The sequence below is a fragment of the Aplidium turbinatum genome, chromosome 3 (assembly GCF_918807975.1).
Source record: "Aplidium turbinatum chromosome 3, kaAplTurb1.1, whole genome shotgun sequence".
Lineage (NCBI taxonomy): Eukaryota > Metazoa > Chordata > Ascidiacea > Aplousobranchia > Polyclinidae > Aplidium > Aplidium turbinatum.
Window position 1 is genome coordinate 10,970,994 of NC_137474.1, and position 23,747 is coordinate 10,994,740.

General features: G+C 39.9%; 1 protein-coding gene across 1 annotated transcript in view; it reads right to left on the reverse strand.

Moving 5' to 3' along the window:
• LOC145766542 (intermembrane lipid transfer protein VPS13D-like) overlaps nt 1-23,747 on the reverse strand; it is a 52,861-nt gene that overhangs the window by 19,691 nt on the left and 9,423 nt on the right. Inside the window, exons 14-47 of the mRNA XM_082578265.1 lie at nt 23,379-23,583; nt 22,963-23,105; nt 21,058-21,193; nt 18,516-18,847; nt 17,631-17,825; nt 16,890-17,099; nt 16,281-16,402; nt 15,679-15,842; nt 14,278-15,399; nt 13,826-13,968; nt 13,556-13,637; nt 12,607-12,814; nt 12,317-12,472; nt 11,768-11,941; nt 11,211-11,500; nt 10,450-10,529; nt 9,834-9,950; nt 9,070-9,439; nt 8,529-8,767; nt 7,680-7,950; nt 6,944-7,212; nt 5,942-6,095; nt 5,493-5,626; nt 5,206-5,312; nt 4,929-5,025; nt 4,605-4,802; nt 4,371-4,489; nt 3,670-3,897; nt 2,975-3,176; nt 2,420-2,644; nt 1,637-1,779; nt 1,214-1,314; nt 590-798; nt 123-367 (exon numbers count right to left, since the gene is read on the reverse strand). Of these exons, the coding sequence (XP_082434391.1) occupies nt 123-367; nt 590-798; nt 1,214-1,314; nt 1,637-1,779; nt 2,420-2,644; nt 2,975-3,176; nt 3,670-3,897; nt 4,371-4,489; nt 4,605-4,802; nt 4,929-5,025; nt 5,206-5,312; nt 5,493-5,626; nt 5,942-6,095; nt 6,944-7,212; nt 7,680-7,950; nt 8,529-8,767; nt 9,070-9,439; nt 9,834-9,950; nt 10,450-10,529; nt 11,211-11,500; nt 11,768-11,941; nt 12,317-12,472; nt 12,607-12,814; nt 13,556-13,637; nt 13,826-13,968; nt 14,278-15,399; nt 15,679-15,842; nt 16,281-16,402; nt 16,890-17,099; nt 17,631-17,825; nt 18,516-18,847; nt 21,058-21,193; nt 22,963-23,105; nt 23,379-23,583 (7,190 nt within the window). The remainder of the gene's footprint in view (nt 1-122; nt 368-589; nt 799-1,213; nt 1,315-1,636; nt 1,780-2,419; nt 2,645-2,974; nt 3,177-3,669; nt 3,898-4,370; nt 4,490-4,604; nt 4,803-4,928; nt 5,026-5,205; nt 5,313-5,492; nt 5,627-5,941; nt 6,096-6,943; nt 7,213-7,679; nt 7,951-8,528; nt 8,768-9,069; nt 9,440-9,833; nt 9,951-10,449; nt 10,530-11,210; nt 11,501-11,767; nt 11,942-12,316; nt 12,473-12,606; nt 12,815-13,555; nt 13,638-13,825; nt 13,969-14,277; nt 15,400-15,678; nt 15,843-16,280; nt 16,403-16,889; nt 17,100-17,630; nt 17,826-18,515; nt 18,848-21,057; nt 21,194-22,962; nt 23,106-23,378; nt 23,584-23,747) is intronic.

The following is a 23,747-nucleotide window of genomic DNA, read 5'->3' on the forward strand; positions in this document are numbered from 1 at the left end:
AAAGTTATAAAATATTGCTTATTTATACACAGAGGAAACTTTGTAAAATGAGATAAGATGTTTTCGTTGGACGGAAATTTAACGTTCTCGATAGTAACATTTTCATAATATCATGAAATTACCTGTTATAATAGTCGCCGCTCAATTTGAAAGTAGCAGAGCCCGGTTGTCCAAGAAAAAGGTCTTTCGGTGACCCGGTCATCAAGTCAGTCAAGTCCTGCCGGATATTCAGCGCTCGGACAGCCATCTCAGTCAAAGGAACATCGCAATCGTCAGCGCAGTCATCAATCAAACACACCCTAAGGACCTCAGCGTGCAGGCAAACCTTTGCTATGTCCAAAGGTACTTTCTTAGCAGCGGATTGCAGCTTCGTGGTAACCTGACAAGTTTAGGAAGTTTTTAATTTTAAGTAAAGGGTTTTTCCCCAGGCAGCAAAATCCGTCTTCAGACGTTGAATCAGCGTAAAATGATGGATTTTGCTGTCTGGGTGGATCTTAAAACACTAGATTTCCAACGTTTGTAGTAACTTCACTAACAAAACGCTAACAACAACAGTTCAAGTTAACTTCGGACGTAATCGCCAACACACCTCTGACGACTCCTCCAAGATGGCGTGCTCTACAAGCCACGAGCCGGCAAGCTCCACACTGCCATGGCAAACAGTAAGAGCATGAACGACGTCACTCCTCGAGTAGCCAAGTAGGACAAGTGGTTCTACCGATGACTGGGTTGGTTGGAACACAACTTGCTTGCTTGACGAAGGAACATCGGGACCAGGAAGGTTATTTGAAGTAGCGCCTTTAAATAGTTTTGTAGAAAAATTTAATTGGTAAAAAAATGCTCGAGACAGCGATTTTAGTGTCAAAAATAAAGAACTCGTGGTTTAGTAAATGTTTTCTGAACGTAAATTATTTTCGTTTTCAAGGACTAACTTCGAACAAAGAATATTGAAATTCATTTGTTATCAAGATAAATCATGTTCAGTTTTCGAAGCGTTTCTGTGTCCTGATCCTGAGTTTTGTACTTGCAGTTTGAACTTGGTACTTAAATATGCAGCTTTTCTTGTCATCATTGGATATCAGGGTTTGACGAAAAAACTGCTTCGTCGTTTCCGAACTCGGTCACACCTGAGTTACTGTTGCTAGTTGGAAGTGTTTAATTACGTTGAACAAACATTCGATTACATCTAACGCAAAACAGAAAACCAATTCACCTTTCTTGGAAGTCAAGGATTTAAATATCTTCAGAAAGAGCATGACGTCATTATAAGAGACGCGGATGTTGAGCTCAGAGACATGAATGTCCAACAAGGTTCTGTTGGAAGAGAGGTTCGTTTATTGAATTATATAATAAAAGAAGAGACACACAAAAGTTGAAGGAATGCAAACATGGTCAAGAAAATAAATTTCAATAACTTGTGTAAAATTATGCAATGCAGTGTCACGCACGGATTTTGGAAAATCTCATTGTATCTCAACATAATTGAATAAATTAAACGTATGGCGAAAAGAGGCCCGAATGTTTTCTCTTGCCCACATACTAGCTGCTTACTGCGACACGACAGAATATCCGGTTCCGTCATTGCATAACCAACAATAAAAACAATCACAAAGTAAATAAGAAAAGTTGCACTTGCTTGTCTAGTATGGCAGGGTTGGCTGTTATTTCCTCTTGGCTCAGATCGGTTTGTTTGATAGGGCGGACATCGAAGTTGATGGTTATCGGGTCGATTATGGAAAGAGCAGTTTCATTTTCTTTGTCCAACTGGCATGAAAAAACCTAGAAAAAAGAATTCCTATTTACTTAAGCGAAGTGAAATAAAGTTACCAGCACAAATTTATACGGGTCAATGTTTTTCTGTGACATCATATTTTCTATCACTGACTGCAAGAGAAGATTGAAACAACAATTTTTGATGTTAATTTTACTTTGACAAACTTTTAATGATTGGTATGTTAATTCAAAATTTAAGTAAGATTTCAAGAGTTAAAAGTTTTAAGCCTTTACTCTTTTGTTTTATACTCCTGAAATTCAAACAGATGACAGCCAATGATCCGGTAATAAAGTTGCATCAAATTAAAAACCAGGTTCAAAATGTGATAGTTTTACCTCGCTGTCAGAACAAAGAGGTTCATGCAATAATGTAGTGAGAATATTGCGTGCCACTGACCTTATCAGTATAGCTTCCACGCTATAGCCTTTCTACAGTTAGGCTTTCAATCATAAAGCCTTCCGCATATAACGTATCCGCATTGTATCTACTTGTGATTGTGCTGAATTGTCTCCTGGCTACTTTTGCGCCGCTGCTGTTTGTGTACAACTGTAGCCTACGTCTTTTGCTTTTGTGTATTTTTTAACCTACTTGTCTGATGCAAATAAATAATATGAGAAATAAAATGAAAATAAAAAAAAATATAACCTCTAAACTTTGCAAGCTGCAACTCAGGGTTGGTCTTCCAGGAGAGAAATTAGAGGAACTATGATGCAGAATCCCTCCATCCGGGAAGTAGTGGAGAACAGCGGTGGATCGAAGGATGACAGCGTCGGAGTCAAGTCTCGACGTGTCCTCCATCAGAACAAACTCGGTGTCGGTGAAGCTCATCTTCATCTCATTGGAACGAACTTCAGGCTCAAGTTGTCCGGACTGTGACAGAAGAAAAATGATTTGTGAACAAAGTAAACAAAAAAACTGTTTGCTGGAGAAGTCATGAAGCTTTAAGTGCAATATTTCTAATCTTGTTTTGGTAATATTCCAACTTATGCCTGGTGGCTGGAGATTTGAATTTTTGAGGACGGAAAACAAGGAAGGTAATCTTTGTGCCTGTCTTCGTCGTTAAGTGACAGCCACGTTCCAATTTCAAACGAATCAGTTTCACAGCATTTCGTTGCTTTGCATAGGATTGTGACAAGTAACAGTAGAGAACAACATAGACACATAAACTATGCGTTCGGAATGGAACAAAGTCCGACTTACACTGTCCAGAGCGCGTTGGTTTCCTGAGTCAACTTGGCCATGCATGGCCATCAATTGCGCTGTGTTGGCTCGGAGCGAGTCGCATCGGTCTTGATTAGGATTTTTCAAAATATAATCGTTCATGCCTTGCAGCCAATCCAATATGAGGTAGACACGCATGTTGTTCAGCAAAGCTGTGAATTCCATGAATCCCGGACCAGACCTGTGCAAAAGGTAGATATTACTACAAGCATATGTGTTTGCGACTGACTTTTTGAAAGAGATCTATTGATTTTGACACATGGCAGAAATAGGCAAACGGAAGTTTTATTTAAATCTTACTTTCAAAAAGTTTTCGTATTTCCTATGGAAATACGAGGAAGACGAGGGGTAACCATCATCAGCCATTGTTTGATTCAATCAAAAGCAATTATTAATAACCGATACAGCTACAAGAGAAAAAAATAGAGACACAAAAGATAACCATTGCCTGCTTTCGTAATCTTAACGTTTTTGTAAAGACAGGTCACAGTCCACAAATTTAAACCACTTGGTGGTACGAGAGAAAAGGTAAATAGCAAAACTGATGTTCAGGTTTGTCATATGCAACACAAGACCATGCGTATCACTTGCGTAAAGTAAAAAAAAAACTTTTTAAGCCATGATTTCCAAACTTTTAAAGTGAAAGCTTTACATTTACAAAGCTGGCCCTCCACCTCTGATAGATTTCAAATTGCAGGTCGGATGCGTTTGATAATCTGGAGGACAATGGTTGAGTTCTTGACGCCATGGGACCGAGCACAGTTGTGAAGACACTGGTTACTTCTGCGGACTTGTCGTCGAAGCGAGTGTCGTGGGCGCGAAACGCCTCGCACGACAGATTGGTCGTCTTTATGTTGTCAGAGAAAGCTCGGTAGCTCAATTTCGATTTGACAAAGTCCAATCTGCGAATAGATTAAAGATTTAATTAAACGTCGCTTGGCAACTCTGCTTTTTCACACAATTGATAGGGATGGCATGTCACCTGAATTCGAAAATAATGATGACAGAATTGAGCTATAAATAAAAATATGCTACTTTTTCAATGCTTACTAGTATTCAAATAGAATGACACTAATGTATAGGCTACTTATTACATATCACATTATACAAAAACCTTGAATATTTCTATGTATTTGTTTAACTGCACAAGCGCTCTTTTCTGAGCTCTCGTGCAATAAAACTAAAACCCTAAAGTAAAAAGCCAAGTTCTGTTTATATTAATCTTTTAACTTCAAACAAAAATTAGTCGTTTTTACATTAATTAAACTGTCTGCAATTATAGAACTGTTTACGAAACCAGGCAGGCAAGCTAAGTTTAGTAATCAGATCACCCTCCCCAATGACATTGATAACCAGAACTTCACCAGCCCCTTACCGGCCCAATGACTTGCTTGGTTCCCCATCTGTAGCATGAGCTAGGAGCAACTCAAAACTAACATTGGTGAGGTAAAAATCCATGCTGAGACCAGTATAGACCGAACCGGTTAGGACAGTCTGAAACAGCATTCATAAACCAAAGATTAATTTGACGTCAAATTAACGTCAGATGTTTGAAGTAGGAACTAAAAATTGCAATGAAGCATAGTTAAAAATCACTGTGGTCATTTACCTGAAGCCTGGATGGCTGAAGAAAAGCAGTGGGCTGGGGAAAGTCCGGAATTGCTTCGCCAGCATTGTGATCAAGCACCCCCCGAATCAGCCAATACTGCTTGTGATCGATGGCGCAGTAAACCGACGACAATCGGGCGCTCAGCGCGGTGTCCGGAACACCCTGGTGCGTGATTTCTTTTTCCAAATTTCGCTCCATCTACAAACCGACGAAACCAATAAGCAGAAACTTGAATGGATTAAAAAAAAATTTTCCACTTCCGCCGTAAACAAAACGAACCGGATCTTACCAAATCTTGGAGGTATATTCATCCGCAAGCCGTACCTGAAGTTCGAGTTTAACTTTCTCTTTCAGCAAGGGTTTCTCATCACATGTCACGGTGTATGATGGAAACACAAGACGAAAAGGGTCCGACAAATCACTAAAAATGCAGGTTCAATAAAAAAATGAGAAAAGCAATATATTAATTGATACTACGACCCCACGAGTAAGTTTTTGAACATAAAACAGGTGACTTAATTAAAATTAGGTTTGTCTGAAAACCTTGTAAGACAATGATTATTCTTACACCGGGGTGAAAAAGCAATGGCAGAGAGCTTACCTTGGTGGAATGGAAGTTTCGGATTCCTGTTTGAATTTCGCAGTAAACAAATCCATGTCAATCAAATCAACGTGGATGACATCCAGAATGGAGCGGTGCGGTTTCGTCTGCGAGTGCGTCATCAAAATTTAATCGTTTTCGCTACTGCCATTTCAACAAACACACATTCAGATGACATGGTATTTACAAAATTTGAACAGAATTCGTTGTAGAAAGCTATTATTGTTTAATCAAAATAAAAAACCCAAAACCATAACTAAGGTAATGAAAAGATTTAGCTAAATTACCGTTCCCGTGTCAACGAGTAACTGATTGGACACGGTTACACCAGGAGTGGCGGATGTAGATTGAAGGGAGTTTTGATGCGACAGCGTGCCAGGCTCACCGTCGTTGATGAATTTGTTGCACACAGTGATGTGACCTGTTTGTGATGAACACATGTTGTATGAACAGGTTGTACAGAAATGTTGTTGGTTTATAGCCGTGAAAACGATCAAGTAAAATCTACTTTGGGCACCACTTGCTCGAAATACTTACGATAAAATATGATTGGAATTATTCCTCTTTTATCGAAAAAGATCACTTTCAGAAAAACGATGCAAATAGTCGTCAGAACTCTTATTTTTAATAAAAAGCAATGAAACGTTTTCAATCAAAAAAATTAAAGAATAAAATTAGCTAAAATCCGCTGGAAATTGACTTTACATGTTGTTCATTTCATTGTCAATGAGTTCACCTAAATTAGCGACCAGCAATCGATCCGAATGGCTGCTTTCCGGTATCAGAATGATCGGGGCATCGGCTTCGATGTCCATGAGAACCCTGGCTTGTCGGCATGACGTGGAACGGACGTTCTGGCCAACTGATGCTGCTCTCATGCGGCCTAAGACCTGAAGTAAGGGGTAGAGAAATGAAAATTGGACCTTAATTCTAGTTCACCCCTAAGCCGTCATGGATTGAAGAAAATGTGTCATCGGAATGAGAACGCTCTTCAGACATTTTTAACAGTGTAACCGTAACCTTCCTTGTGTAGGCTTTTAACCTAGGACGTAGATTCAGTCATCAATGTTGAGTATTTTAAGTGTGTACAGTAGAATCCGTCAAACTGTATTTACAGTTGGTGACTTTGTCTGTAACCATCACATCAGTTTGGTGATCATTACATCAGCCAGGTACCTCGTCTAGTAGTGACCCTTTGCTGACGACTTGTGATTGAAACTCATGCAAGCTACGGGTTACTAATTACTAACTGGTACAAAACAGAAAAGATATTTGAAATATTTGACACACAGTAAGGAAAAACTCCTCACAAAGATCATTAATATAAGGGAAGATAAATGGTAAAAGAAACCCAGGCAGACCAAGAATGATTTGGACAACAAGCATCTCTAAATGGACAAAATTAAGTTATGAAAGTGCAGTACGAAGAGTCCATAATCGAGAACAATGGCGCATTGCACCCAACCCTCAATAGGAGGAAGAAGTATAATGACGACAAAACTAGAAATTGTTCCAACCATATATAAATTAAGTAGCAACATTTTTTTCAACTTGACACGAGCAGCAGATGCTCTTTTTAGATTTGTCGTCGCCAGACGCAAGCATTATGAGAAAAAACAACAACAACTTCAATAAAAAAACAAATCATACTTAAACGTTGAAAGAAAAGTTTTTGAAGTTTTTAATGCGATAAGAATGAGTAAACAATAAAAGTACATATATGAAAGCGAATTCTGACCTCTTGCAGTTGTTGAAAGTGCTGGCAGAAGGCGACGGTCTCATTTTGGAACCTTTGCGTGTGGATGTATCTTATTGAGGACATGCGGAGTCGGAGGCTGATGTCGAAGTCCCGCTTCAAAAAGTGGTCGTACTCGTCGAATTTCTTCAGCTCAAAATCTAAAGCTTTGTCTCCGGTGAATATAAACCGCTCGCGGTAAAAGGAACCGTTGGGGCTGAGGTCGGACACAGAGAGGTCGCCAAGCTGACCAGACACGCTTAGCATGCCATCTATGAAAAACAGAGGTTTTAGATTTTACACTGATAGAGAACTACCTTTGTTGCAACAGAGAAATAAAGCTTTATAATGCAACAACGGTCGTCGATATTATAACCTTTCTGTGCTATTCGGTTTTAAAGGGTAGGGTCTCTATCCATTTGAAGGTTTTGGTTTTAGAGCAGGCAGTTGGGAAGCATGTCACACTGGCAACCTTTTGGGTTCGGAAATCAATAGTCCAGTGTTCGATACCACTCCGAGAATTAAAAGACGTGTTTCAAAGGCAGATTTTCAAATAGAAAACTAATAAGAAGTGATCTTCGCAAAAACTTAATGACCAACGGCTTCAATATAACATCTTACAATCTTAAATAACCTGACAATTTGAAGAACTCTGCTTTTAAAGAAAACTCCGTCACGTTCATTTCTTGTTAACCAGAAACAAAATAAAAAAGGAACAACGCCTGCTTAGAAGCTATACCTCGAATCTGAATGTGGGATTGTACGCCGGCCACATTGGCTTTGAGCAGCTCGTACTCCTGCTTGTTGAATGTCAAGTTGAACGAACGAACAGTGAAGTCAATCTCGGAATTGATGAACGCTTTAGGTTGGTTCTCGTAGAAGGACATCACGTCGAGTCTTTGGTCCCAGGAGAACATTTGTTCGGTGACTGGGTCAAGTTGGAAGTCCTTTTTCGGCGATGTTCCGATGCCAAAGAAGTCCAGCAAAACAACCCAGGTTTGAAGGTTCACCTTGAGGTCGATCGTAATGAATTAAACATGTTCTATGCTGATCAATGTTTTCTGTACCGATTTAAACAGAGAACTTGCTCTTAGGGAAGCACACCGACTTGTTTATTAAAATCGATTCTGAATGAATATACTGTATAGTGTATATTGTTAAAAATTAAAATGTCTTGGAAAATTCTGTATAAAGAGACAAAGCGATGCATGCAAACCAGTGGTACAGTAAGTACGCTGTTTTGCTTTAACTCCTGCAATAATTTGATATTTATATGCTTTCAAATCTGTCTCTCCGGACAGAGAAAGCATCTGAAAAAATTATTCCTTGCAGTTTCGCATACATGTAGATTTGTAGAGGCTTTGAACCACTGGCGGAGGCCCGGTTACCGAGATTGACAGTGAAGTTTCGGCTTGTCGAAGCGTTGTTGTCAGTAAATTATTCCATCCACCAGGGACCGGTGAATGGAGAATAGTCTTTAAAACTCGTTGCTAATGCGCACACCTCGAGAGTCGAACCAGGGCCGATTGATCTCGTGAGTTTATTTTAACACAATTTTACAGGAAGTGTCGCCATTAACAAGTCACACCTTGCAGTCTAGCGAGTTGAAATCGACGTCAATTCTTCTGTTGACGCGGTCATACACGTTCTTGTAGGCCTCGCTGTTTGCGTCCACCATAAAGGCTTTGATGCGCACCAGCGTGCTGTTAACGTCTGCAGTGTCAGTGAAAGAACACGAGTCTTCTGGTAATGAAGACACAAAATCTTCCTCATTGGAATCAAGTGGAGTGGGAGAAACAGGCTGGCTGTAAATTGGCCGGGAGGAGCCTGAAAATAGAGGAAATTGCATTTTAAAACAGAGCAAACGAGGAAGTTGAACTTTTGTTGAGAAACACGATGTAAAGTTTGCAAACAGACATGTTAGTTAGACAGTTAGTGAATACACGGTTTTCCGTCCTTTGTTTCTCGCATTGCGAGGTTTGGATGTCAGCAAATTTCGATCCGGTGTGATGGCGCACGCTCTCCTATTTTGAACGTTGACCGCTACAATATTCCTCTTTCGGAGATCGAATGAGCTTACTGTCAAAATACACTGAATTTACATATATTATGCAGGCTAGTACACCAACCTGACGCGATATTGAATGAGTCGTAGGGGCGAAACACACCGGCGCTTGTTTGTCTACGCTGCGAGTTATTCGCACTCCGATTCCCGCCTTCCCTCATAGAAGGCATCGATGTCGACATGTTGCAGCGCGGCAACATGGCTGATCGTATGAAAGCAGGACATGACGTGGAAAGATACTCAGTCTTCAAAGGCGGACCTTTGGAATCCTTAGAGTGAGAAAACGAAACAACAATATGGCGATTGGGAGATTCTTTGGGCTGCAGGAGATCTTCGATATCAAGCGAACCAAGCGAAAGATCGATTTCGGTGCCAAACTTTTTCTCTTTTAAATAAGAACCAGTAAATCTTTCTAAAGTGACTTTGACAATCCCCTGTAAAAAAAACAAAAACAACAATATTGAATTAACATCGAATACCAAAATTAATTTGATAGAGATATTCCAAATTAACTTAGGTAGGTATTAGTTTTTCTTAAGCAATTAAAGTTGACTCTGGGAAAGACTATAATAAGTCTTCCTGAGTCTTAAGCATAAACGTTTAACCACTAAAATAACATAATAAAGTCAAAAACTCGTTACCCACATAATTGAAAAGCTTGATGTAGCCGAGATACCGTCTATCAACAACTAATTCATCAACTTATTACCTTCTAACACAAAGATTTCACCTGACCAAGGTTATGTCAAAACTAGCATTATTGTTTTAGTACGTTTACGTTCCTTTCTTGTGTGGCCAACCAGAGAAAAAACGATATGATAATTTCACCTGTTCACCCTCGCTCAAGTCTCCACTGAGTTGGAATATGAGACAAGGTACAGTGATGTCAGCTGATATGGGAGTGTACTTCCGCTGGGACAGTGCCTGCAGGTTTTGTGCAGAGTTCTGAAGAAACAAATAAGTAATTTACCAACAAAGGTACTTGCTTCCTGGCAAGGTGCTGGACGCTGGTCCCTAATGAAATAACGCGATTGCAAAAATCTGTGAAGTAAGAGAGGCTAGCGTCAGCTTATTTTGTCAATAAAAAAAATGACTTCGCAATACAGTATTATCAAAACAAGCTCGTTAATGTCTGGCGCGTGTCGGCATCCATTCAGTGCCAGATTTAGACTTTTGATTCTACTCGAGTCAGAAAAAAGTGACAAATAAATAAATAATACTGTGTGTGGAGCTACATGTGCTTGAGAGGTTGAGGTTGCTGATTTTTTTCCACTTGTTGGTTTATATAAGCCAGCCGGTATCCTTTGTGGTTTCTTCTCCTGCATCATCGACCAATCTGACAGATGTTTGCAGGTGCACACACCCACCTTTTCTTACAAAATTAATAAATGCTTGGCTTAAAATAGTTGGGTTAACTCAAAATAATCTCAGGCAAATACAAGACCTTTTTCGATATTTCAAGACCAGGCAATTCGAACAGGACAGGTTCGTCGCCGACGCGTGGTGTAGAGTGGTATGACGATGCTAAAAATAAGTTTTTTCATTTGAATCTTTCATCATGGCATGGTTACTTAAAAAAAGGCAACCAAATTTAAGAACAAAAAATAACAGTATGGTACAGTGGCAATGATTTTGAATGCTAAATTCTTTGCCGCTTAAATTTGAAAACATCATGAACCGTAGCATCTGGTACAGAGGTGGACAAAAGCTGTCTTGATTTGCCTTACAAAAGTCGCTGAGACAAAATCTTTTACCATTTTACAAGAAAACTTTATAAGCAGCAAAAAAGCGAGCCAAAACCATTCAGCTACAACTGTGCAATTTAACCATGCTGCTTTTGATCGGTTGCGAGTGATATTTGCAGAATAGTTTACCAGATTAAATAGTGAAACGAATCGGATGTAAGACTGCAGGTCGTAGCTTACCCACATCCACATGCTAAGGACCTACACAAAGACTTTAGGAGAAAATTAGCAAGAAAAGGCAGATTACGCTTTGGGAAGGACTAATCAAAACACAACATTGACAGCATGACATGGAAACATGTATTGTATCCTGTAGCTCCTGGTGATTCTTTGCTTAAACCAACAGGTTAGAGTGGCAGACCGATAAAATACCAACCAAATATCAGCATTGCACTCAAAATTCTTTATCTATTCTATTATAAACTTTGGTCGCATTTGAAGACAAACTTTTTCGACTTACTGCTCGAGCGAACGGATTTATCGGACTTGACAGTCTTCGAAGAGGCACTATGTAGATTTGGAGCAGACGCCGAATAGTGAGGTTTCGCATTGAAGACATTTTCTTCATCACCAAACACGTCAATGTCTCCACCAAAGGCGACATTATCCAAAGTCTTCAGCACTTGCTCGTAAGCGTACTTAGACAGAGTGACCGTGAACCCAGTCGCAGCTTGGATGTCAACGCACATTCGCTTGTCCGATAGTAACCCCACGTGTGACGTGAAGTAATCGCATGAGTGATTTTCGGAGCTGAAATAAAAATGGAGAAGAAGTAAGTGAGTTAAGTATTGAAGGAATCCAACTAAAAATCACGGAAAATTGATAAAATAAAAGTCCGAGCAAAAAGGGTGAAAAATCGTAAATTTACATCAAAGTAAAAATAGCTTGCTGACCACAAAAACGGATTACTGACCCGAATGTATATGGGTCGCCACATAGAGCTTTCAAGGTATACGCCTAAAATGTTCAATATTTTGTAAAAGCAGCATGGAATACGAGATTTGAGTGTGAACCTACCAATGATTTTCATCGGTTTCTTTGCAGCATTTCCGAACCTCCAACGACGACTTCGGACTAGGAACAAAATGCTTTCGCTGTATCGTAAGCTGGAGAGAGGTTTTATGAAGGATTTGCTTGTCCATAGGTTGGTTCGAACCCTCGCTGTTGTTCATTGCTTTCATGAACCTCAAACTGCACAAAATTATAATAACTTAATTAAATTAAGTACGTCATATTATTATTGCGAGTCAAAAACCAATACTTTCGGAGTAAAGACATTACTCTCGCAGGGACCAGCTTTTTTACCCTGCAGACGTTGAATCAATGTAAAAATGACGGTTTTGCAGTCTGGGTATCGCGTAGAACACTGAATGCAATAGTCTCCAATAGAATACTTGATTCTCAAAACAGTTAAGTCATTAACTTTGAAATTTATCTACGGTAGCATAAAGTATATAATAACAAATGAGTTGAAACTCTGCAGCAAAGAATGCACAGCACTGGCTATATAAAACTACGGTATCAACGGCTAAACAATATCCGAGTGCAAAGCGAGAACACTCTAACCTGTCACGTTTGAGCTCAGCTATACTTGGGCCAAGCGTGCTTGCGTTGGCTTGCTCGTTGGATTTCTTGGCCGCTAGTTCTTCGTCTTTTTGCCGATGACTACGCAGGTTCATATTCTCGACTAAGATATTCAGAGTGTCCATAGGTCCACAGCCGCTAAAAAGAAAACACTTGAGTAAACTAAAAAGGGAAAGTAGTACAATTTGATCAAACCACGCAATCAAACACATCTGGATACTAGTTGCAAAAAAATCTTGACAAAATACCGCATAAAATGACAAAATACTCACTTTTCCACATCGTGGTCGTTCTGTACCGCTATCTGGCCCAAGTTCGCTACGAGCAATTCAAAACTGCCAGGGAATTTTGGCAGCGCTACTATTGGTGTTTGCATTTGCAGTTTGAAGCACAACTTGGCTTCAGAAGAGGCCCCTTGTTTGAACGATTTGGGCATCGCTCCAATTGTGTGGTTGTCGTCTACTGTAGTCAAGTCATTTTCTGCAAATTCATATGAGGCAAATATTTGATATCTGTGGTGCTCTTGGTTACGCACCATCCCGACAGTTGGCAAAATTGGTCATTTTTACATTATCATTGTCTATACACGTTAAATCAATGTAGAAATGACCATTTTCCCAAGCTGGGAATGGGGGTGATAGCTTTGCTTCTCACATGTTGGTTTATTCGCTGTTCTCAATTGACAGCGTTGCAGTGCAATCTGGAGCTTTAATTTGGTTTAGTTAGTCAATATTATCGCCATGTTTAAGTTTTACAAAGCCTACAATAATTGGCATTGTTTATTTTGTTACGACTACAACCAAGCTGGCAAAAGTTGCTATTTTTACATCAATTTAACGACTAACGTTGTCAATGCAAAGGAATTTATTCTCACACGAGTCAGTTGTCGAGTCGAGTCATACGAGAGAATAAATTCCTTTGCATTACAAGACATGTAACCGAGTCGTTCATATCAAGCATTGTTGTGGGTTTGACACCTAACAGAAGATATTTCATTTTCTTGACTAACGTTGTCAATCGTTGAAATAATGTAAAAATGGCCACATCTGTTGGAAGGGATGTGTCAGGCCATGACAATATTATAATGTAGAACAGCAAGGCGAACTCTCTACTAAAGGTCTATCGCGAACAATGAATTGTTACGGATAAATAGAGTTTTTTTTTTGAAAAATGTGACTACACACTTTGAGACAATATTAAGAACAATCATAAAAAGCTTACCTTCTATCAAACTTTTACCCAACATCGCCATGCTATAGTCGGAGACTTTATCCATTATGCTTCTTGCCATGTCTTTGTAGGCCTGAAGTATTGCAGTCAATGCTTGTGAAATTGAACGTTAGAAAAATCATTAGCCACAGTGAGAACTACTGAGCTTGATTTAACAGAAAACTTGATTTTCAGTTTAAATGGTTTATAAGAACCGTGGAGTCCAGAACCCTAAGCTATGAATGACTGCATTAAGACCATCTTGAAATGTGTTTGCTGTACCTGTCGTGTTGCCGTAGTCATTTGAGCGCGTGCGAAGTCCCCGGCTTCGTCCGTAAACGCCATGATCTCAGCAACCAGCCGAGGTGAGTGAATGTAGCATGTAGACGCCATCTTCAACGTAACCCGGGATTCCGTTCTTACGGCTGAAAACATGATAATTGTAAAAGAAATCAAAAAAACATACCGTAGATTGCAGATTTGATCGAAGTGTACCAAGTTTGTAGTGTTTTTGTTGACAATGATTGAAAAAATTACCAGAAAACAAAAAAACGTTATTTTAAAGCAAGCTAAAAAAATACTTAAAAAAGCTAGTTGCGAAAACGGCTTCTGGCTCTACCAAACTTGGTGGCAACACAGGCAATTTAGCTAAAAAGAGAAAGCACAAAAAAGCAACACTCCTACCAAACCTATTCCAAAATAATTACCAGCTGAAACTTTGATAAAACCATTACCTGTTTGCGTCTGATGGACAGCATCGGTGTCCATGTTGAACAGAAGGTCGTCTGAAGCATTGGTATCGCTCAGGCTTTCCGACATCTTAGTGACAGGCATCGCCGGTTCTGACACTGACTTGCCGGTGACCCCACTGCGGTTAGAAGGGACGGGATTTGTCGACTCGGTGCTGGTTTCTTTGACTGTGCCTTGTTTAAATTGGAAAGAAAAAGCGTCTACTTCTTGCTCGGAATCGCGACCGGAAGACGTGTTTTCGACGTCTATTGACGTCTTTGATTGGTCGTCGTGCATGCCAATGCTGAGGATCCCGAAACCTTGCGACGGAGAAGAGCCGGCGAGAGATGACGTCAAATCCTGCATTAACAAACTTGCTATTGAGCCAGACAGGTCCAACTGCACGTTCATGTTATCTTCCGTCAAATGAAGGTCTTTTGAACCGAGATTTGCCTCAACACTTGCACCTTGCATTGTGACTGTGGCCAGCTTTCGACCGACAGTTGATCCAAACTTGACGACGTGCCGAAGCAACAGAATGTTCAGTTTTTTGAATTCAACGTTCACGTGAGTCTCCAAAGATTTTTCTTCTTCTAAGTTTGTGACTGCAGGAGAGACTTTGAGCTGGCGAGAATCGAATGAAGTCGGCTTTAAATTGTGGTTGTCATTAAGTGAATCGCTGGGTTTTGAAGACCCAAGCGTTGGTTTAAGTTTGTGAAGAAAGTCCAAAATGGCTACCCAACTGCTGGAGTTAAATACAACGTCTAAATTACTGAAATTCGCATCTATGCGATTGCACGGAGAAAGGGGTCCGAGAGACGGATTTTGGTTGTTTTGTAAGTCTGGTGATCCTTTCCGGAGATTTTTTATTTCTAAAGTGATCAGGTATTCAAAGCAGCCCAAACCCGCAGCAGCCTCGTCCGATCCGACAACATCCTCACTTCCTGGAGCAGGAAGTTCTCCGGAAAACTTTCTCGGGAAAGAAGACGCCGAAAAATACTTGTTGGAAAACTGAGCAAAATGGCGAAGGTTTTCGGCTACGGTGTTAAGCATGTTGCTTGTTGGTTGGTAAAGATCCAATTTCGATGAATCCGAAGAACAACGCTTCACATGGCTTGTTGTCGAGTCTAGAAAAACGAAAGTAAAACTACTGTCACGATCACATAATACAACCCAGGCAGCAAAATTCGTCATTTTTACATTGATTCAAAGTCTCAATGTAAAAACGACGGATTTTGCTGTCTGGGAATGCAAAGGGATGTTTTAACAACGTAATAAAAACACCAAAATATTACTTTCAAGTCCAAGATGAGGAATTTTTTATCACTACAGAACTTTTTCATATTTCAGGAGTCAGGACGTAATCTACTGAATTGCATTGACGCCAAAAGTTGCAAATCACTTACCAAAAGCGGTTTGTCCGGACTGTGCTTGCGACAGAGACATGGGTGATGCGGTGCCAGAGTCGAGCATATGTCCGCTTCCAACATCCATGTACACACTTCGATGAGAAGCAAGAAGGAGCTCATAGTCGTGTCCCAACTGTTGCATTACATCAACCAAAAGGAGACTGGAAGAAAGTAATCACAAACGTAATCATAGGTTTGATCTCAGGTATAACTAGACACAAATTTTAGTAGCAATTAACTAATTTGAAATGGGAAAAAGGATAAATATTTAAATCAGCTATTGAAAAGTTTAACAAAAACGAAGCAAAACATTGCGATTAAATTTGAAACGTAACGTTTTTTCAGAATACGTCGAAGTCGGACGTTGAATGAGTCTGCAAAGGATAGTAGAAGATAAATTAGCAACTTTCCACAACCAGCAAAACTTGCGACTTAAATCGTTCGAACGTGTTCAGAATTTGAAAGAATGTAAAAATTACAAGTTTAGCTCGATGGGTCGAGCTACCTAACACCAAGAGACTGGACCAGCCGTGAGAAGTACAATCACGCCTCATATTACTGAGGATAGGTTCAAAGGTCACCAGACCCACGGTGTCTACCTGTAGATGGACAGTGACATTGAAGAATCGAACGGTCGCTCAATGAACTTTGTTTGAATCCGACTGACTTCCAAGACTGATATTATTTGGCTTTCCATATCCTCTTCCAAGACGACAGAAATCTAAAGAATGTTTTCTTGGTATCAAACAGCGAGTGACACCAATGAGCGAAGAACCAGCTAGCAAATCAGCATTTTTACGTTGATTCAATGTCTATAGGTCGTAAATTATGTAAATATGAACTAATTTTCTGGCTTGTAGCAATCAAGTGTGGAACGTTATACAACATATTAACAGGACTATGGAAAAATGGCAGCGACAGACAGCTGTGGGTGGGCCTCATCAGTATCGCACGTAATCTTATCACTAGGCTGAGTTTTCACACATATTGAAGACAGCCTACAAAGCTACGTCACAATGCATCGAACAGCAACGCTGCTGTAGTTGTGAGAACGAAACACAGCTTGCAATGCATCTGTTCAAACGCTGAAATGAGGTAGCGTTTGAAGACTTGAAACAGTAAGTTGAAGTTGCACAAGCAAGAAGTTTCATCTTGACAATTGAAAATTATCATTATCACACAAAAATTCGCGAAAGTCGAATGCTAACTTGATTGATCAGAAAGTCGCATGCTAACTGCTTTGAATTTGCTTTTGCTGAAGTTTCATCGCTTCCCAGGATGGGAAGCTGAGGGCGCACGTTGAAGCTTGGCAGCCCTGCCTTGGATGGAGAGGCGATGTTATGTTGGTTCTGGGCAGTGTTGACTTCACCCTCATCTTTTATCCACAACTGATTCAGGCATTTTATCGCAGTGTGGATCTTAAAAAAAAGAAGATGTACAAAAGAGCGAAGCTTTTCAAGCTTTAAAATGATGTTCTAATTACATCTTGGACAACCCGCTGTGAAGATTTCGATACAAGTCTGCAGGTAAGCAAGGTAGTGACTGTTTGAGTTCGCCTTAAAACACACCAATGTCTTAATAAGCTACAGCCATATGCTCTATGGAAGTAACAAAGCTTCGGAGACTCCCACAACAATGCATTTGCATGAAATGCCTTGTTGGTTAAACCGAGCATTTTGAACAGAACTTGACACCTGCCCTTTAGTTTAGCACATGGTGAGCCGATATTTTCACACCATCATGCCATGAGAGTGTAGTTTGCAGTTGAAACTAACGATTAAATTTTTCTAATATAATATCTACAATTCTACATTCTACATGAAGACACATTCGTACATTTTTTTTTAAAACTCAGATTTAACGAGTTTCTTTGAAGTAAAAAAAGAAAATAACCTCTGTCACAATTTTAACTTTAACTATTTGCTTCACAGGGCAAAACAAGAACTCACCTTTTTGTTACTGAGGTGAAGAGTAAGGTGAGGTAGTTTCCCCGTCACCATGACAGCAGGATACTGCGGATCAGTTGTTGGCACTATCCTCCTTTCAGCCAGAAGCTCAACACTGAATCGGTCGACCAAATGCATCGAACTTTTTCCTCCATGCCGATACGACAACCACTTGGTACGGTTAGATGCGACAAGGACCTACAAAGGACAAGACAATGCATGCATTTGATCCAAGTTGTCTGCTACGAAAAACATTTCTGAAGTTTCAGCTGCCATTTTATCGGCCAAACCACAGAGTTAAAGAAGATTCAAAATACCTCTCTGGCAATTTTTTTCATATTTATATAATAATGAGATGTTTTTATATGACACTGTAGAGTGTAGCCTATCCATTGCGATATGCGTTGTGTTTTACAAAGCAGACGGTGATAGCGCAGTCATAATAGAGATACAACCAAGAACATCACTACCATGAGTCAACTCCTCTACTGAGTGCCAAGCAGGAATAAGGCAACACCTTAAATCCTTTAGTATGATGCGACACTTCAGGATGTCAAACCCATACCTACCAGTGCAGAAACGGAAATTCTAACCACTGACACCATCGAGACGACAATTTTGAGAATGTTTGAGGTTACATCCTGGACTTAAACACAATTCTACGAAAAAAATAATGTGCTCACACACTTAAGAGATCAAACTAGCGTTGGCTATACCACGGTGAAGACAAGATGTTTGAATTACGATATACTACATTTGATGATGATTGTTACAAATAATGTACCGCTTCTTCTCACTTATACTCTTTTAACAAAAACGAGGCACTCGTATTTATAATAACACATAATACATATTACGGTTCAACAAATACGACAAGTCCATACTGACCTGTAGTTCTGCGAATTGGAGGTGGTACCGCTCGTACATTTTATCCCACAACATCCTCTCAGTTAAGACTTCCTGGTCCATTAAATCACGTTTGGCTAATTTTTCTTTGTTTGTTTTATCAGTTGGAGATTCTGGCTTGTTTGCTTCGTTGACTTCTTGGCTGAGTTTTAAATTGCTTTGGTTCATTCGTTGAGACATCAGCAGAAGCTCGGCCTCTGATGGAGGAGTGTTAGGAGGAGTCACAAAGTCATCATCGCTGTCGTTGTCTTCTTCTTCTTCAGCTCCCTGTACAGTTTGTTCTTCGATTCTGTGTCTAGGTGCTCGCACTTCATCTATAAAAAAACGGAGTTACACAAAAGTGAGCAAATCTTCAGCGAAAAGTGGAAATTCAATACAATTGTGTTCCTGTTCACACGTTGCGAGCTAGATCCAAGCAACCCGGAATGAATGCTGGGACACTATTAGGTGATTTGCCATTTCCTTTACATTACTTAACTGGGGAGATGACTTTCCCTAGTTTAACTTTTTTTTAAAAGGTTTAAAACAATTTTTTCCACATAAAAACGTGGTAAAATCCATAATACTAAAGTAAGTAAATAGAAAACGTCAGAAAGTGCCCTGGACTCGTCTAGAGGTTAATTGTTGTACTGGAAACACTGAGCTACTTCCGAAAGTTAATGGATAAAACACAAGAACGTAGTGAGCGTAGAGATGATAAAAGCAAGTGGAGAGTTGGGAATTGAAGTAATGCTACAACTTAGCCAAAGGGTATTAGATGGAGAGGGAATGCCGGAGGAGTGGAAGCATAGTACTGTTGTTCCACTGTTCAAGAGAAAAGGGGATGTGAGAAGTTGCAGTGCATATAGAGGTGTAAAACTACTAGAGCATGGAATGAAAATTGTGGAGCGAATACTAGAAAAGAGGTTGAGAACATTGGTGAAATTAAATGATATGCAGTTTGGATTTATGCCAGGAAAAGGTACAGTGGATGCTCTGTTTATATTGAGAAGAATGCAGGAGGAATACCGAGAGAAGCAGAGAAAACTATACATGTGTTTCGTCGACTTAGAAAAGGCATTTGACAGAGTACTAAGAAAAGTGATGGAGTGGGCAATGAGGAAAAGAGGTATAATGGAGGTATTAGTGAGAGCTGTGATGTCTATGTATGAGGATGCAAGAACAAAAGTGGGAGTTGGATCAAATTATTCAAACGAGTTTTTTGTGAAGGTTAGTGTACACCAAGGATAAGTTTTGTCACCTCTGATATTTGCTATTGTGGTTGACGTTGTAACTGAAGGAGTGAGGGAGGGCTTATTGAGTGAAATTTTGTATGCAGACGACCTGGTCTTGACAAGTGATAGTATGGAGGGACTGGAGAGAAAGTTTGAGAAATGGAAAGAAGCATTTGAAACCAAGGGTATGAAGGTGAATCTTGAAAAAACAAAAGTGATGGTGAGTGGAGCAGAAGGAACAGTTGTTGAGAGCAAAGTAGATCCCTGTGGAATATGTGGCAAGAGAGTGATGAGAAATTCAATGCAATGCAAGGATTGTGGAAAGTGGGTACATGCAAGATGTGCTAATGTCAAGAGAGCCGCAACAAGATTGGCGAAGTGTTTTGTTTGTGGGAAATGCAGTAAAGGAAGGAATGAAGTGGAAAGCCATGATGATGAGTTCTGCCATGGCATCGAAACAGTGACAGACTTCTGTTATCTGGGTGATCGGATAAATGGAAGTGGTGGATGTGAAGCAGCGGTGACAACAAGGGCAAGATTGGGCTGGGCAAAGTTCAGGGAATGTGGGGAAATGTTGTATGGCAGAAAATTTTCACTAAGGATGAAAGGGAAAGTATATCGGAGCTGTGTGCGGCCTGCAATGCTATATGGTAGCGAGACATGGATATTGAGAGAGAGTGAACTGGCAATCCTGAGAAGAACGGAAAGGTCAATGGTGAGAGCAATGTGTGGGGTGAAAACGAGAAGGGAAAAAAGGACTGAAGAATTGTTGGATATGTTAGAGATGAGAGAGACCATAGACCAACTGGCAAGGGCAAATGGAGTAAGATGGTATGGACATGTGATAAGGATGGAGGAAGGAAGTTTTCTTAGAAAGGCACTAGATCTAAAGGTGGATGGGAAGAGGAAACGCGGTCGTCCAAGAAGAACGTGGAAACAACAAGTGAAGGATGAATTTTAAAAAGTCGGACTGAAGGAGGAAGATGCAAGGGACAGAGTGAAATGGAGAAAAGGGATTAAAACAATTGCTGCGAGGAAACAATCGGCCACCCCCACTAGAGGGGAACAAACCGACGATGGATTATGATGATGATGACAAGAGCCATTCATAGTTACAACATTTTAACAATCCTATGACACATGGTTGTCACTGACGTGAAAGACAAAAAGTTTAGCGAAAATATAACAAAAGATGAAGAGCTTTTGGTTGAGTGTACTACACTGTAGTGTACAGTCTACATTTTGCAGTACCATAAGCACTAAGCAGGTTTTACGTATTTGTTCAAGAAGTATTTCAAAACCGAACTCACTTTCTTCGTGGTTTTCGAAAGTCATGTGACCGAGATTGAGAATGACGATGCGGCTGTTTGGGTTTGACCAATCTTCAGGAAGGATGATCTCAGGAGCAAATATGTCAAGGGAAATCGCCCATTTGTCCTTGCTGATCTGCAATTATGAAACTGATCGAAACTGGTTGAAACAGAAAGCCAACGATCAAAACACGATTCAGGTGAAGACAATCTTTATTTCAGCTATGAAACATTAGGTTATGGGGATTTTTCAAAAACAAACGCAAGCTCTAGGGGACTCGAACCGACAACCTTGCAAGATACGATTACATGCTTTCACCATTCGGCAAAGCAACCAGCAAGCAAAAGCTGCCAATTTTACATCGTTTTAACGTTTGGCGACGTTCATTGACTATTTTATCAACCTTTACGTCCGATAACGTTCCCCAGCCTAAAGTAAAATTTTCCAAAGTTAAATTCAGGGGGACTTTGCTCAGTAGTCAGTACTATTAGATCACGATCATTTTATCCCCATGGTCAGCGCCCAGACAGCAAATCAGTCATTTTTAACATTGATTCAACGTCTGCAAACGTTGAATCAATGCAAAAAGCGACTGATTCGCTGTCTGGACATTTTGTTTCTCAGGCACGCCAATCAATCGAAGGAGCCTAAATTGATTTGTGTATAGTGAAGTGGAAGCTCAGTCAAACCGTGCTTGTACAATACATCTAAACATTAAAACGCGCGTCTTATGTAGAGAAGCTGAGCCTTGGAAATTAGCATATTGTACAGTATCACTATGACCAATTCATTACCTGCCTAAAATTACGGATTGTTACATGCCGTTGGCAATTGCTGAAGAAAACAAAATTAAGGTGTAAGCTGTAAGGTGTATTTGCCGTGATTCAAACTCTGCAAGCAACTCAAGACTGTAGTTTTTACTTTAACGATTTCTTGCAGATTTTAAAAATTAACTGTTTAAGAATACAGAAAGCTCACAAGACAAAATAACTACTGTTTGGACAGTCTTTGAACTTCTCTAGTAGTAAACTGATGGAGGAGATCTGCCTGACTATCTGAGCTGCTATTATGCTGCGACGATCCTTTGTCCATTACTACTTGGTCTGTCTGCACTGTCTAAGTATCAAAGGATCGGTCAACAGTCTCAATATTATATTAGAAATCGATTTCATGAGAGGCCGCAGCCCTCACATCGTCAGTCTATAGTATGAAACAAGTTACGGATCGTGCGAAGAAAATGAAAATAAAAACGAATAAAACTGTTTGGAAACTGTTATTCACTAAGTTGTCACTTTTTTTTTTCTAGTCAGTAGCGTTCGTGTGTTTAGAATATTTCGTTATTGTTGCAATCGACCTCAAACCTTAGCGACCGCATATGACAATGACGTAACGGTGCTAAGAAGTGACAGCGGTATCAGGCTGCTCATCACAGAAAATATGATAATTTTATAATCAAGCAGTATAAACACGAAGAAATAAAGTAAAAATGCGTGTAAGGTCGTAAGCGACTACACAGCCTTCGAGTTTCCGTACCTGCTGTGGTACAACCAATTTCAGTTAAATGCATGTTTTAACAGTATATTTTTAAGTTGCGTGAAGTTTTTGGTACGAAAATTGAAGCAAACATTGATGATTTATATACGTGGCCAAGGTCAATCAACACAAAACAACTGATACAGTTTTCCAGTCTAGTTTTCGTGTTTTATAAATTTCCAAGCTAATTCGCAGACATCCTTCTTTAACAGATTGATTTTACTTGATTCTCAGTGACCTTTTAGGCGCCAATTCTTTGCCAAAGTAACTCGTTGTTTTGCTGAAATATTTTGGCATTTGATTTTTGCCTTAAAGTACAGGCTCCAACAGAAAAAAAGGCTCCACAGTCCACTATAAAATCATTCACTTACTTTAGTTGCAGCTTTTCCTCGCATCAATCTTCTCACAGTGTTTTTCACCTCAGCTTGGGCTTGTTTCATCCAAGCCTCATACCGTTCTTTTGCAGCTGTGGTGAGTAGTTCGCTTTCCACACCATTTGCTATACAGTTGGAGTCTAACAATACAACGTAAACATGACACAACCTGAATAGAACATTTTTTAATCATTAAATTGTCTTGAAAGCAATTTGCCGCCGTTTATGCACCACAATAGCGCGGTAGCTGCGGTTGAAATGTAGTTATTCCATTTCACAGTCCAACAGCTAAGCTTGCAGTGCTGTTGCAAAGATTGCAATTTCGCATTAACAGAACGTTATCGCACGTTAAATTAATGTAAGACGGTATGTAATATGTATGGTTACAAAAAAGCATATCACAAGCTACCAACCGCTAGGATCTGGCGTCTTGAAGAATTTCGTCATTCTGTCCGTTATACCAGGTAAAAATGTAAGTGCAAGTGGGGCTGTGACGATTTCCAGACGATCAGAAAACAAGCTAGAACCGGATTGAGACAGCTTTTCATACGTCACGCTGAAAACAGGCATGCCTTCCCCGGCGTCCACAAACTCCTGCGTCGAAGAATCAGCAGAACCCTAAGTGAAGAAAACGATATTATTATGAACAGCCTTCAGTGTGGAAAGTGCAAACTTATATCCAGAGTTTTTAAAAAAAAAAGGTATTATAATTTAGATCGTCTGCAATATGCATTTGTATGTTATACTTGGCAGCAAATGCTTAAGTGCAGCTGATGAAGCTC